The sequence below is a fragment of the Perca flavescens genome, chromosome 8 (genome assembly GCF_004354835.1).
Source record: "Perca flavescens isolate YP-PL-M2 chromosome 8, PFLA_1.0, whole genome shotgun sequence".
Taxonomy (NCBI): Eukaryota; Metazoa; Chordata; class Actinopteri; order Perciformes; family Percidae; genus Perca; species Perca flavescens.
In genome coordinates, this window is record NC_041338.1 from 24,973,967 (window position 1) to 24,989,280 (window position 15,314).

At 42.1% G+C, this 15,314-nt stretch overlaps 1 protein-coding gene across 3 annotated transcripts in view; it reads left to right on the plus strand.

The window, feature by feature from the left end:
* The window catches only part of otogl (otogelin-like), a 28,413-nt gene that overhangs the window by 1,368 nt on the left and 11,731 nt on the right, over positions 1 to 15,314 (plus strand). Inside the window, exons 2-33 of one of the 3 annotated variants that reach the window (XM_028584997.1) lie at positions 51 to 93; positions 403 to 481; positions 707 to 785; positions 899 to 991; positions 2,329 to 2,483; positions 3,855 to 3,976; positions 4,217 to 4,422; positions 5,036 to 5,160; positions 5,906 to 6,012; positions 6,230 to 6,336; positions 6,443 to 6,568; positions 6,651 to 6,759; positions 6,836 to 6,882; positions 6,963 to 7,105; positions 7,216 to 7,342; positions 7,541 to 7,718; positions 7,791 to 7,915; positions 8,249 to 8,458; positions 8,658 to 8,826; positions 8,971 to 9,045; positions 9,264 to 9,307; positions 9,522 to 9,687; positions 10,267 to 10,374; positions 10,591 to 10,729; positions 11,579 to 11,713; positions 11,911 to 12,057; positions 12,187 to 12,306; positions 12,514 to 12,630; positions 14,216 to 14,372; positions 14,562 to 14,588; positions 14,723 to 14,902; positions 14,985 to 15,263. In XM_028584997.1, the coding sequence (XP_028440798.1) occupies positions 51 to 93; positions 403 to 481; positions 707 to 785; positions 899 to 991; positions 2,329 to 2,483; positions 3,855 to 3,976; positions 4,217 to 4,422; positions 5,036 to 5,160; positions 5,906 to 6,012; positions 6,230 to 6,336; positions 6,443 to 6,568; positions 6,651 to 6,759; positions 6,836 to 6,882; positions 6,963 to 7,105; positions 7,216 to 7,342; positions 7,541 to 7,718; positions 7,791 to 7,915; positions 8,249 to 8,458; positions 8,658 to 8,826; positions 8,971 to 9,045; positions 9,264 to 9,307; positions 9,522 to 9,687; positions 10,267 to 10,374; positions 10,591 to 10,729; positions 11,579 to 11,713; positions 11,911 to 12,057; positions 12,187 to 12,306; positions 12,514 to 12,630; positions 14,216 to 14,372; positions 14,562 to 14,588; positions 14,723 to 14,902; positions 14,985 to 15,263 (4,044 nt within the window). The remainder of the gene's footprint in view (positions 1 to 50; positions 94 to 402; positions 482 to 706; positions 786 to 898; positions 992 to 2,328; positions 2,484 to 3,854; positions 3,977 to 4,216; positions 4,423 to 5,035; positions 5,161 to 5,905; positions 6,013 to 6,229; positions 6,337 to 6,442; positions 6,569 to 6,650; positions 6,760 to 6,835; positions 6,883 to 6,962; positions 7,106 to 7,215; positions 7,343 to 7,540; positions 7,719 to 7,790; positions 7,916 to 8,248; positions 8,459 to 8,657; positions 8,827 to 8,970; positions 9,046 to 9,263; positions 9,308 to 9,521; positions 9,688 to 10,266; positions 10,375 to 10,590; positions 10,730 to 11,578; positions 11,714 to 11,910; positions 12,058 to 12,186; positions 12,307 to 12,513; positions 12,631 to 14,215; positions 14,373 to 14,561; positions 14,589 to 14,722; positions 14,903 to 14,984; positions 15,264 to 15,314) is intronic. The other 2 variants (XM_028584998.1, XM_028584999.1) reach the window with 2 other exon arrangements.

Here is a 15,314-nt window from a genome sequence, read left to right on the forward strand (position 1 = left end):
CTGATAGCAATTTTGAAAATGTAATGTTAATTATATAACTTTGTGTTTAGGAGCTCAGACCCGACTTTCAGTGGCAGAAGGAAGACTACAGAGGTAAGTCAAAAGAATGAATTGTGTGTCCAAAAGTGTGGCCAAAATATAAGTAATATTTGGTAAAGAAAAGAAAATCATCTCTATGATTTTTTTTTAAAGGTAAATATAATACAATTGTATAGGCTGACAATGATGAATGCATTTGCACTTTCTGTTTCTGTCACTAAAGTGTGTGACAATGTGCACTTGTGCATGTGAGGGTTCAGTAAAGAGTAGTTTGGAGTCCGAATTCAAGTGGTGTAAAGTGCACTTAAGTCTCCCCTCTGACTGTTTCTTCCCACTAATGTGCATGTTTGTGTGTGTGTGCAGAAGGGCTAATGCACTTCGGAGGAAACGGGATCTCCTCGGGGAGGAGGTTGGTACACTACACCTAAGAGAACCAGAGGAGGTCAGGGCACCCACATACGCACAACACCCTAACCGGCACAAAGCTGTCTTTGTAAAAAATGAGACACACTCACTAACACATACACTTTCTCCCATTCAACCTGACGCAACTTTTAACTTACAGCAACAGGTCACCAACGGTACAGCATTGTGCCACTGATGCTGTTAAACCTTGAGAATTATTTAAGGAAGTACTCTAAGTGTTTATTGTTCATTGTTTTCCAAGACATACAGACCGCTGCTGTCGGAGGGTTCTCTCTCACGCAGCATTTTACACAACTACACAGCCAGAGATGCCTCTTCAGGTAAATACGCTACTTCTCAGGCGAACATAAGTGCATTCACAGAAGCTTAAAACTATCATTATCCAGATAGACTGGGGTAAGTGAACTTGAGTTTGTTCGGGTTTTTTTCCCAGAATATTGCGGCTGCCTCAATGGTGGCTGGTGTCAGGAGGGCGGTGTGTGTGACTGTGCTCAATTCCAGGCACTGGGAGACCGCTGCCAGATCAGTGAGTAATACACACAAACAACAACACACCTACCTTTGGTGTCAGATCAGTATTGTCAGAAAATCATCCACATTGCAACCCATTGTTTGATTGACAAGCATAATTTCTGGTATGCAGCAGACTAGCTGGTTAGCAGGCTTACACCTTTTTTAATAACAGCATACAGTATACAGTTACATACTCAGTTATACAGGAATGTGTATGAGGTTGTTCGTGTGTGCGCATCAGACTCACCAATCATTCAACAAATGTTAATTAAATGCACACACTCCAGTATTAATTATCATATTTCCCCAAATCTCTCTTTCTCTCTCTCTTTCTCTCTCTTTGTTGATACAAATCCACCAGCCTTCAATAAATCCACCTACAGACACACACACACACACACACACACACACACACACACACACACACACACACATACAGATTTTACTCCCTATAGCAGCAAATATAAAATCACTTGCACTAAGGTAATAGGGTAAGGGCTGAGTGATGGAGTTTTCGGTTTCTATATTCTGAACAGACTCCTCATACAGTATATCAGGAGATCTGAGGTCACAATTATTGTAAAGACATTTTTCATTTCAACAAACTTATTTAGTGTTGACAGACACACATGTTGGAAACAATATAGTTCCTGAGGGACCTGTAACTGAACTAAGGCTTGAAATTAAATCCTCAAATACACTATTTACAAGAAGATAAATAATATACATATTTAGCACAATCAAGTAAAACATCGTAGCATCAAAGTGGGCCACATATAACAAGGTTCCTCAAAAGAAATCCCTAAAGCCTCATCTAAGAAATATTATCAAGCCTCCCAGCTGTAATGTACATTTTGAAGATCAGGATAACAGAGCTGATGCCACGGAAAAATATGAAATACGATTAGGAAATGTTGTTAATTGAAAGATGGGTGTCTTGTAATTAACATATGTAAAGTATCATTTTCAAAATGTACAATTTCCACTTCCAATCACCATGACAAGCCACTCACTGATAAGATTAGAGGATGTGACTCACTGCCACCAGCCCCCACCCCCTCAGATTTTCGGGGAGGGTCTTAGGCAGCATCTTGGCATCACTAGCTGGGGATTTCCTGTAACAAAGGGCTTTTTTAGAAAATTCAGGTATTAATTTTCACTGATAAGTTTAATGAAATAAAAGATGATGAAATATAGAAATATGATAAAAGAGATAGGATGTATGACTTACCCTCTTAGTTTAACAAAGTGTCAATTTCTGCTGAAATTAATTTGTGTCACCACATGAAACCGATCCACTTCATCATTACGGGAATGTTGTCTGAGTGAATTGCCCATTCCCCCCCACAGTACCTAACCAGGGCCAGGATAGGGACGGCATCTGCAGGTCGTGGGGTCAGAACCACTACGAAACATTTGATGGAATCTACTTCTACTTCCCTGGAACCTGCTCTTATATTCTGGCCCAGGACTGCCACTCAGCTGCACCACAGTACACAGTGTGGGTAAGAGCATCGGAATTACCCACTTAATATTAAACCAGAATTGAACCTGTATATATATGTGTATATGAAATACACAAGTTACATTAAGAAGCTAAAATACAGTGGTATTTTACTATTTAAACTAACCAATTTGTCTTTATTTGGCTTACAGTATATTTAAATATGGGTACAGAAGACTTAGGCCTTTTTGAGTTATCTTAGTTATCTCATGTTGCATTTAAAACTCATATTAAACAGATGACCTTTCCAGACCTCATTTACAGTAAAGGATAATTCTGGTGGTATTCAATATTTGTGTTGCCTACAAATCCCATGAAAAGACCAAAACAATAAATCTGTCCTACTATAAAGCATTGTTTAGTCAAAGCCCGATATACAGTAGCTTAGTCCACTGTGCAATACTGTGCAATAATGTGTTTTCCTAAAACACATCAGGAAGCCAAACTGTTGCACTGGGTGACATGCTTTTTCACTACCATAAAATGGGAACTGTTGTTTATTTTGAGTCCCCAAGAAATGCACCATTTTCTCTACTTTGAGTAATATTTGCTAATAACTACAATGTCGAGCTTTTTTAGGAAATTATTATTATTATTATTATATATAACAGATTAATTTACCTATTGTTGGTTTTGGTCTTTTTCTGCCATTTTTTAACAATAATAAATAATAAAAAATACATATGATTTCACCAGCTTTATCCATTAAGCTGACAAATAATGCTAACAGCATTCAACATTCGAACATTTGTAACATTGTTTTTAATTGCTAATAAAGTTACTTCAAAATCTAACTCTGTCTATCCCTTACATCCTCTGTCCTACATTGTTTGATAATCATAGTCTAAGTAAATCAAGTACGTGGCAGTTGGTGGCAGCATCATTACCCGACAGGTGACTGTGGTTTTTAGAATGCTAGCTCAGGTTACAGGTCGTGGCTAATACTTGTTACAGTAATACATTTCCGTTAGGGGTGCACGATTCAGAAAATGTCACGATTCGATTCGATATTGATTTTCAGACTCAAGATTCGATTCAAAATCGATTTTCGATTCAAAAACGATTCTCAATTAAACATGTGATTGCAGTAGACATACAAAAATAAATAAATAATTTTTTTATAAAAAAATATGAATTGATTTTTGGAATTCTATGAATTGATTTCTGGAATTCTATGAATTGGTTTTTGGAATTCTATGAATTGATTTGTGGAATTCTATGAATTGATTTTGAATCGGTAGAGCTTGAATTGCGAATCGAATGTGAATCGATTTGTTTTGCACACCCCTAATTTCTGTGCTTGCCTCTTTCCATGCCACTGTGACCCTAAAGTTTATTTTTTTCTCTTCCATCGTTTTTCCTGTCTTCTCAGGTCCACAACAGCAGAGTGTGTGATGGGAGTTTGTATTCATGCCCAAGAGCTCTCAGTCTGTTCTTCCCAAATGAGGAGGAGATCCACATCTCTGGATATCAGGTCCACCAGGGAGGCCGCAGGTGTGTGTGTGTGTGTGTGTGTGTGTGTGTGTGTGTGTGTGTGTGTGTGTGTGTGTGTGTGGTGTTTCTGCTGTAGAAAGAGGTTTCAATAAAACATCTTGCTACAAAACTGTAAGAACAGAAAGGGGGGGGGAAACAACTCAGTTACTCACCACACCATCCACACAAACCTTGAGCATGATTTTCAAAAAGCTCCCTTCCTCTGCCACACTCTTGACATGTCTGTCTCTAAAATGTCAGGTTAAGTCTGCCTCAGACTGTAGGCGGTCTGTTTATTGAGCGACTGGCTGATTACCTGCTGGTGAAGAGTGTGTTTGGCTTCTCTTTGGCCTGGGATGGAGGCTCGGGCGTCTACCTGAAGATGAGTGAGGAGCACCAGGGTGCCCCCTGTGGCCTATGTGGAAACTTCAACCACCTTGCTGGCGATGACCTCACCACCTCCCGTGGTAAGACCGGTCTGACCACCCACCCCCCCCATCCTTCTATCCCTTCTCTCAGCACCCACTCACCTCAATTATTATTATTATACACTCAACACTGATTCTGGCCAATTATCGTAGCGGTGGGACCTGAAGAGACTAGAGTGGAAGGATAGGGGAGAACTGATAGTTTGGATTTGAATGGCTGCAAGGAGCAAGAATCCTTCCTCAGATTAACAGTAATATGAACTGCCGGACCCTACTTGTTTGAGCCGAGAGCTGTCCAGTAGAGTGAGGATGAGCTCAGAGAAAGAGCGTAAACAAGTGGAAAGGCTCTGACTATAACGCTAAAATGGACATAGTGCATTTACAAACAAACAGTTTTAATCAGATCTCCTTTAAATGCCCAGTGTAATTATATTTCATCATTCCATTTTATGTTTAATGTAAATGTATTTGACATTGACAAATGTGTTTGGCAATAAAGAAGCAAATAATTATCTACCTGTTTGAATGGTGCATCAACTGTACAGTATCTTTTCCCCGTGTATGTGCTTAACTATTCATTTTCTATATGTTTCTTGTTGCTTGTGTGCTGGGTGTGCATACACACCGCATGTGTGTTGGTTGTGTGTTTTAGGCATTCGGACAGATGAGCCTGCATTGTTTGCTAACAGCTGGGCAGTGGACCTGCCTCATGAGAGAGCCTGTCCCTCAGTAGACCTCGACTTCAATGGGCCCTGCCATTCTGAGTCAGACATGGATGTAAGAACCACCCTCTACTTAGTGTATAATGGCGTTTTTACATTACATGGTACCTGCTCTACTCGCCTCGACTCGACGCATTGTGCGTCCGTTTTCCATTGCAGATTTTAGTACCGCCTCAGGGTGGCTGGTCATCATAGTGGCGCCGCAATAAACTGCCGTGACCTAACGCGACACACACACAGAACGTCGAAGGTGTGTTGTTGTTGCCACAGTCAGAAGACACGTTTTGTTTTGTTGTTTTGCTGGCTAAACTATTTAAAAGTGGCGGGTTTGTTCAGGACATCCCCCTCTGTCGCTTTCACGTCACCTTTTGGTATCGCCTCAGCTCGCTTGGAACCTCGACTGAGGTGGTACTAAAAAAAGTACCTGTTAGCAGGTACCAGGTACTTTTTTTCGTAATGGAAAACCAAAAAAGGCGAGTAGAGTCCAGGCGAGTCGAGCAGGTACCATGTAATGGAAAAGCGCCATAACTATTGGCATACTCTCAATTGTATGTCACCACAGAACACCATATAACTGTCTTTACTGCTTGGCAGAAAATAAAACTAGTAAAGTTAGCTTTTTCATAATTTAAATATTAAGCCTAAAAAAACTGGCGTCTCTGTTGAGGTGTTTAGTGAATGGTCCTTGTGTGTTAAATGACTGCAGCAGTGTTTGTTTTGCTGTACCTCTCTGTATATTAATGTACATTACACAATGCATTGCATTTATACAATACTGCATTTATTGTGATTGTGTGCAGGATGCCATAGAGAAATGCAGCGCACTTCTCTTCTTCCCATTTTTGTCCTGTCATGAAAACATTGACCCAAATCCCTTTGTGGCCAGCTGTGTGTCTGACCTCTGTGTGTAAGTCAAAATAACTTGCTATTGATTATTGATACATTCAACTTTTTCTACACCCTCTGTTCTCTGTGTTGTTATCAGTGAAAGCCCCGTTACAGAATAAACCTTCCATCACTAGCTCCCGTATTGGCTTCAGTTGTGGAGAATCTTCAAATAAATAAATAAATAAATGCCATTTCCCAGAAACATTTAATGAATTTATTTATTAATTTTTCTCCAGATCTGATGATGAGGAAACATTTTGTCGCGCTTTGGTTGAGTACACTCGAGCTTGCTCACATGTTGGATATCCAGTAAGAGAGTGGAGAGACAGCTTCCCTTCTTGTAGTAAGTTACCACTGCAGCTCTACCTACATTTATATTAGGTCAACATTTATTCAATGTTCTGTAATCTGCCTTTGCCACAAACTCAAGTGTGTGTGTTTGTATGTAGACGATGGCTGTGAGGAGAGTTTTGTCTATAGAGACTGTATCAGTTGTTGCCCACCCACCTGCACATTTGAGAAAGAGTGTCTGGGAACCAACTTGCATTGTCTGGATGGCTGCTACTGCCCTGATGGTATTTCATTATCTTCATAATTTCATAAGTTATGTTGTAGCTGATTGACTTGCTCTAAACTTTGCAATCCTCTTTCCCACAGGTCTTATCCTACAAAATGGAACATGTATCGCTGTTTCTCAGTGTCCATGTGTTTACCATGGTACATCATATGTACAAGGACATGTGCTTCAACAAGGATGTAGTGTTTGGTAAGTCTGAACATGTATTCACAAGTGAGCATATACTGTAGCTTTGCTGTTAACCTATCTGTATGTTCTTTGTTAGCGTGTGCATGGGAGGAGTGTGGAACTGCACTGAGAACAACTGCACAGGCAAGTTTACGTTTTTTGGAAAGTTACTAAAGGGGAAACTGTGAATTCAGATTCATTACTGTTCCTCTTCCCACTTCTAGTGGAGTGTTCGGTGATAGGTGACTTGTTTGTGACGACATTTGACGGTAGGATGTTTCTCCAGCCGGGGGCATGTCAGTACGTGCTGGCAAAGAGCCGCAACAGCCGATTCACCGTCACACTGCAATATACTACCTGTACAGAGGTAGCGTGCATGATTACTTGCATACACACATGAGCACACATTCACCAACCATGCAGTTTCCTTTCTACATAAATATAACCTGCCCTTCTGTGTGGTCTGTGTTCCTACAGCAGCAGGTGTGCATTCAGTCGGTGACAGTGGTGTTGGACGAAGATGTGACTCATCAAATCACTTTGACCAGAGAGGGGGAGGTGATAATTGGTGTAAACCCGGCTCCTGTCTTTCCCTATGTTGATGGTAGGAATTAAAAAAGCTATTTGATACACCACAGGTTTATGTCACCAATTGCATTATCAAATGCAGTCAGATGATCACTCTGACATAATTCCTCAATGTACTGTAATAAAAAAAAACAATTATTACACCTACCTTTGTTTTTTTTATAGAAATTTCATCTTTGATCATGGGTTTTGATGTTTGTTTCTGGGTATATAGATGCAGTAGAAGTGCGGAAGCTGACCTCTGTGTTTACACAGCTGAAGGCAGGGATTGGTCTGAGGCTGCATTATGATGGTCAAGGGGGGCGGGTCTATCTGCAGCTGGATAGCCAGTGGCGTGGACAGACGCTGGGCCTTTGTGGAACCTTCAATGGAAATCTTCGAGATGACTTCCTGTGAGCATGTACTTCCCACTTATAGAACAATGTTGAAAATGTCACTTTACCTGACTATGTTTGTGTGTGTAGGTCCCCAGCAGGTATGATAGAGGGCACTCCTCAGCTTCATGCAAACGCTTGGAAGGTTTCATCTGCTTGTGTCGCTCCAGTCAACCTGCCCATCATAGACCCATGTGAGATGAACCAGCGCAATGGTAATCATGGCTTCATCTATTTTTCAGGGGGTTTTTTTTATTATTATTTTGGGTGTACTTGCTATTTCTTTTATCTTGATTTAATATTAGGAAAATGGAAAGGGTGAATGGTGGCCTGAAATCAAATTAAGCCAGAGAATGCCTCACAAGAGGGGAATAAACTTAATGGGCTTAAATGCCAGCAGCTCTACAGACTGCACTCCTCACATCCTAAATATTGTGATACTGGGGGTTGTACAGCTTTTCGTTGCAGGGTATCTTAGTTTGTTCAGACTAACATTTCAAATGTGTTTAACAGGGTTGTGTGTTTGTGTATGTGTGTATATATTCTAGTGTTCTATGCCTCCCAGTGCGAGGTGCTTTTGGGGAGTGTGTTTGCCCCGTGTCATGGCTACATCAGTCCAAACATCTACCAGCAGCAGTGCCGCTACCAGGCCTGTCGTTGCGGGAGCAGCTGTTTGTGCACAGCACTGGCTCACTACGCTTACCTCTGCTCCAAACACGGAGTCAACGTTAATTTCAGATCACACGTCTCTGAATGTGGTGAGTACTTGGCCTCTGGGGTTGCTTTTAGCTATAATCTTTTACATATTATAACTGTGCTTTATGTGTGGATTGAGTATTTGTGTTTGTTTCAGAAGAGTAAAAACATATACAACGAGTTTGAGAGACTATATTGACTTAGGGGTACGGTATATAAAACGTGTATTACTTTGTGTGTTTGTGTATTTACTGTACACAGGAGTGGTGTGTCTTGGAGGCATGCTGTACCACTCTTGTGTGTCGTCTTGCGGGCGGTCCTGTCGTGCTCTGTCTAGCACGGAGACGTGTAACCCTGACGACTGTGCCGAGGGGTGTGGCTGTCCAGACGGCAGTTACCATGACAATGTGCGCCAGCGCTGCGTGCAACTGTAAGACTTCACCACCTACATGTATCATCCTAACTAAGTCATCAATTGCTGTTTGGCAGAAACGCACATACAAGGCAAACACCAGCACAAAAAGCATGGTCATTAGTTAACATAATTAGAATAATGTCATGAGTTTCTCCTCAGGTCTCAGTGTCACTGTTACTCCATGGGTGGTGTGTCACAGCCAGGGGAGGTGAGCTTCAGCGCCTCTGGCCCCTGGTGAGTCACATCGGTCTTTGACCTTCACTGAAAAGTGAAAGCTCACTTTGGCTGCTCTACTGACTGCTCACAGTGTAACATCCTCACACCGTCTGATACGTTTGAGAAAGCAATAAAAGCTTAAGTGAGACGTAGAGCACTAACCATGTGTTTGATAACATTACTCTCTTTCCCAAACACTCACCTCTTTTTCTCTCCCTTCCTGTCTCCTCCATCAGCCTGTGCAGAAATGGGAAGATGGAGTGTGTGCCAGAGGAAAAAGGTAACCTCTCCGCACTCCCCCCTCCCTTTAGTTCCTGCTCTCGTTCTTTCCAACAACAAAGTGCCGTTTCAAGCTGTGTCCCTCTTGCTGAAATCAAGAGCCTTATGTCTGTGGTTGGAGCTTGTTTCCCATGACTTGCTGTTGCGTTTGATGTTTAAGGCGACTAAGGCATTGATTTTCTTGAGTGTGTGTGTGTGTGTGTGTCACATTGTAGAGCCAGATAGTGTAGAGGTCGGGGAGTGTCCAGAGGGGAAAGTATACCACAGCTGCACCGAGCAGAGAGGAGGCGTAGCCTGTGCACCGACCTGCCGTAACCTGATGTTGAACCTTACCTGCCCTCCCAGCACACCATGCATCCCTGGCTGTGTCTGCCCTCCTGGGTAAAATAAGCATCTATTGCTTTCCGGTATTGTTATGTATTTGTTTTTCAAAGACCATAAAAGTCATGTTTCCAGTCCACTTGGCGAAACATACTATATGTTTTTGAGTGAGTTCCTACCTTCCAGGAAGTCATGTCTTTCTGTTAATTTAATTCAAATGTGCTTGCAGTTACCATGCAGCTTAAGGAAGAAAAATCTTAATTGTAATGATTAGCAAAATCAAGTTTCTGCAAGTGGATTTTCATACTGTAATGAAAGCAACTATAACCGGTGGCTGCCTAGAAGCCAGTCAGTAGTCATCCTTAATCAGTGGGCAAAATCATTAGTCTTGTGAAGGTGTATTTATTCAAGGAAGACTGACAGAGCATTTCAAGTTGTGTGTGCTTGACAATATACAGTGGAGGGTTATCTTATTTACTTTCCCCACCTACAATGTCTTAATAATATCCCAAATCTACACTTCAGGTCACATACTGTATAGGTTTTACTCACAGAATTGGGAAATTAACACAATGCAGGTTTTAAATCACGTGTTTGCAAGTTCTGTACCTCCAACTTGAGTCTGTTTTATCTATAAAGGCTGGTGCTGCACCATAGCGAGTGTTACTTTCCAGAGAACTGCCCCTGTGCCTGGCTGGGCCTTGAATACCTGCCTGGAGAAACTGTGGAAACATCATGCTACAAATGGTATTCACCATTACTGTACTCTCCATTTACTGAGCAGTAATACAACAATATAATTTCCAAATTAACATTTTACTGTATTTAGTATGTGCAAGTTTCCATGTAGGATTAAAACAGATTTCTAAAAAACTGTATCTCAGAACATATAATTGTATAATTTATAGTACAATGAGTTTCTCTTAACTTTTCTCATGTGCATCCACCTGTCTGTCTCCTCAGTGTCTGTCACCGGGGTTATTTTAACTGCAGCCACTCACCATGTCCAGCTGTGTGTACTGTCTACAGCGACAGACACTACCACACCTTCGATGGCCTCGAATATGACTACAACTCTGACTGTCAGGTCTACCTGCTTAAAGTGAGTATATTCTGTGTGTGTGGATCTCTGTAAGTACAGTGTTACATGCAAATAAAAGTGTATTGACTTGACAAATGTATGGACTCATTGTGGGCACTGGAATGTGTTGAAAATCACATATTTTTACCACAAATGCTAATACAATAAGAAGGTGTCATAGTGCTTTTACTCAACTTTATCAGAGAAGTGTGTGTGAAAGATGGAGTGTGTTTAAGTGCAAAGGAGGAGCAATCTCCTCGTTTCCCAGCCAAAACAGATTCGGATCTGGTAAAGAAGAGCCAAGCTTGTTTCTAACCTTGGAAGAGAGAGTGGTTTTTAATTAGAGCAGCACATTAAGGTGTGTGTTGGTGTGTGTGTGTGTGTGTGTGTGTGTGTGTGCGTGCGTGCGTGCGTGCGTGTGTGCGTGCATGCTGGTGGGTTTGCACCATGGTAATGCTAGCAGACGTTGTGCAAAGTTGTAGCGACACAAAGAGACCAGTGTTCATTTTAAACCCCAGGACTCCTACGCTCCCAGGGATATAGAATTAGAATTAGCAGAATAGACATTCCAATTCAAACCTAACCGGCTGCCGGCCACCGTGCAGATCTGAAAAGAATGGGGAAGCTGGTCAGAGCTCAGTCTTTATAGCCTGGAATTGCTTCCTCTTCTTGTCACCTCTCATTTATCCAGAATGACACTGTTTCCGGTCTGTCATGTGGTATTCAGATTTCTGGCTGCTGTGGCTATAATAAAATGGAAATTGTGTACAAACGAACAAAAACATCGTGTTTTGTGGATGGACAGAGATGAGAGGCTGGCGAGACTTCCTTCCCTCGCAGGAGTAATATTTTGTTTTCCCCTCTCACCAGAGTGCAGGAGAAACCGAGGTGTCCATTGTTGCCCAAAACAAGGACTGCTATGAGAGCGGCATTGTGTGCATGAAAATACTGGTCATTCACGTGGGACTTACCAAGATCTACTTCACAGACAACTCTGGCAACCCTGTACGGACTACATACACACACACACACACACACACACACACACACACACACACACACACACACAATCACACTCTCTCTTTACCCATCTAGCTATGTACCTGTGTCTCTTTTCCTCTCAAAAATGTATAAGTGAAATATATCAATCAAAATCCACTGATTTCTGTGAATATCCGTCTACTTTGTTTGTCTTGCCTCAGAGCCCGTCCACTGTTGTAGGTCGAGGGTCAGAGTTTGAGCTTTGGAAAGCCGGCTACTACACTGTGGTCTACTTCTCCAATCAGGACCTGACCATCCTCTGGGACCGCAAGACGACTGTGCACATTAGAGCTGGACCTCAGTGGAAGGTCTGGACTAAGAGTAAATTTTACAAATGAAAGTTTTTAGTGTCCTCGGATATACATACATATATCCTGTATGTTGACTGTTATTAAATTAATCAGAAAACAGGCTCAGTATCTTTTTTTCTTATTTAGGGCCTTCTCAGTGGGCTATGTGGAAATTTTGACAGTGTGACAGTGAATGATATGACCACCTCCAGCCACATGGAAGTCAATAATGCACAGGCCTTTGGTGATAGCTGGGCCCTGGGACAGGTATGAGTCAGCCCAGCTCGATTCTCCCCTGACCCTTGTTCCTTTTTCTGTCTTTGTGTATCTCCCACTCACTCACTCTTTCACTCCTCTCTAGCTCTCTGTTGCTCCTGTAATTTATGTGTGCTTGTCTCCCTTGAGTCCACTGTGATATTTAAGAGTAATCAGACACTCGGATCACCTTCTATGTGTGTGTTTTGTGTGTTTTAGTGTCAAAGTGACTACATAGTTGAGCGACCGTGTGAAGGCGACTTAGGCAGACAGCCGTACGCCAAGAGGGAGTGTGCTCTCCTCTACAGCGATGTCTTTGCACCCTGTCACAACGTGGTGAGTGCCATTGAACTGATGCACACACATACACATACACACAAACAAACGTCCGTACAGAGTGAGCTGTAGAAAGGTTATCTTGCTTGCAGCAGGGGAGTAGGGGTTTGTGAGGGGTTATGGGAACAACCACTAACTGATCCCAGTGAATACACTGTTCCTCAGAGATAAATACCAAATACCACACCAGATCCAAGGCTACACACACAGACACACACCTGTATGTTTAACTACAGTATTGCATTTCTCTATGTGGCCAGCAGATGGTGCTATGTATATATATATATATGTGAAGGGGCCACCTATTCAATTTTTTTAATAATCACAATGGCCATGTAAGTAACTAATCCTTGCATATTTCTTTAACAATGCCTTTGTTCTCACGTGTGATGCATTTAATGTGTCTTTTTATAATCTGATTATTGATGCTAATTGTTCATACAGACACATTGCACATGAAACATTGTTTATTAACACCTTGTTAATAAAGTAACATAGAGTAAGTGAATCCTGTGGTATCCTGTGGCTTTGCATTCCGTTTTTATGACTTAGCTCCAAAACAAATATTGGTACATTAGTTCATAGTATAGTGAGAAAAGCATGGCCTTGTACTGCACTTATCATTCTGAGTGGCAGAGAGGCAACTGCACTGATCTGGCACTTTACCAGGCAAAGTTTGTTTCTTTGCTTAGGTCATTGTAAGCGAAGAAGTTTCACACAAAAAAATGGATCTGACGTGTAGGTAGCTGCTCCAAATCCTTAATATATAAGTGCATGGTTAGATGACACTTTCAGAGTTTTGCCTTTTGCAAGAGAAGTGACTCTAGCTGTTCAGATTTCTTTTCAAAACAGAAGTAAGGTAAGTAAGATTTAAAAGCACCAGTGAAGTTTGCCAACCATTCCAGTTTTAGTGACTTTGCTGGAGTTTTCTTCATAATCTAATTGGAGAGAAAAGCACCCATCCAAGGAAGCCACTTCTAAAGCTTGCTTTCTTCTTTTCACGGTGTATAAGATAGGATTAATTAGTATCAAAAGCAGTATGATGCTGCCCACATTTCACAGATTGTATTAACATTTTTTTTGGATTGTTCATAACCAATATAGAAAATAAGAACATCTGAATGTCTGAATTACTCCAGAGTACCATCAACATGGTTGTATGTAATTGCAAGCTGGCTGCTCCACTCTGGATGCAGGACCCAACCTAATCACAATTTGAGCTTTTTCTCACATTTAAAAGGATAATAATACAGATAAAACTTTGCCTTTGGACACGCCAACTCATTGTTGACGCATTTTGTCTGTGTGTCATAGAGCTCATCTGATCCCCTCTGCACCCGAGGTTGACCCACATTCCTTTCTCCTGATATCTCGTCACTCCTACGCTGTCTGAATTATTGACAACTACTCACCCCCTAAACAGTTTCCCCCAGCGAGATTGGCCTGTTTCACTTTATGATTGTTTGTGTGGGTTTGCGTGTAATGTGCGTGTAATGTGCGTGTGTGCATGCGTGCATGCGTGTGTGTGCGTGCGTATACGGGTCTGTGTTTGTATTTGTATGACCATGCTGTCCGTACCCTTCAGGTGGATGTGGCCTGGTTCTATAGGAACTGCCTGACAGACACTTGCAATTGTAACCGTGGGGGAGACTGTGAGTGTCTCTGTACATCCATCGCTGCATATGCACACAAATGCTGTCAACAGGGTGTCACAATACACTGGAGATCACCCTCTGTCTGTCGTGAGTACACACACACATATGCTCACAGTGCTTAGACCTACTCTGTGTTGGTCCGAGATGTGAGCCCTGCTTACCTCTTTGACCCACTTTTACTAGTCCTTCTTTGCAAACACCAATATTTTGGATCTCAATCAGATCTCAGAGCTATTGAAATGCTATCTGACTTATGAACTGTTTGGTCTCTTTCAGCCTACGATTGTGAATACTATAATCAAGGTATGAATGAGTGAGCGTAAGTCGTTTTCAAAGAGATATTTTGTTAAGTGTCTCGTTTCCAAACCTTACACACTCTGATTCCCTGCTAGCTTGTCACCACTCTAATTTCCTCCCTTTCTCTTGCTTCCCCACAGAGCTAGGCGACGGCCCATTTTCCTTGGTGAGTGCTGTTTATAATGACACCATGTTTGGAGTGAATCGCACCAGCAGCTCAGTGTTTCCTCTGGTGAGAGAGAGACCAGGGCAGTTGCCTTCCCCAGGCTTACTGTTCAACTTCATGATCACAGCAGGCTTGCAGAAGGACAGAACATCACGTGAGCATCCACATTCACACAATGAAACATTACTACTCTTTGTTTTCTGGGTAAATTAACCCCCGTTCACATATTTTCACAGGTGTCCCTGTGGTGTCACTGGAGTCTGCAGAGAGGCCAAATTATTTCCTTGTCGTGTCGGGACGCAGCCGTCTTCAGTTGGAGCGCTGGAGTCGAGGTCCCGAGTTTAATCGCAGGGCAACCTTTATCCAGCACCAGGGACTGTTTCTGACAGGTCGCACCTCATTCGAGCTTGTCGGTCAACCTGGAATCTTTCTGACACTGACACGCACTGCTGCACGAGCTCAGAGATATGACACCTCAGAGGGCTTCAAAGCCAGCAGCAGCTTCAAACTGGAGGGTCAGAAACACACACATGTACCCAACACACATACACACGTGTGTTTACACA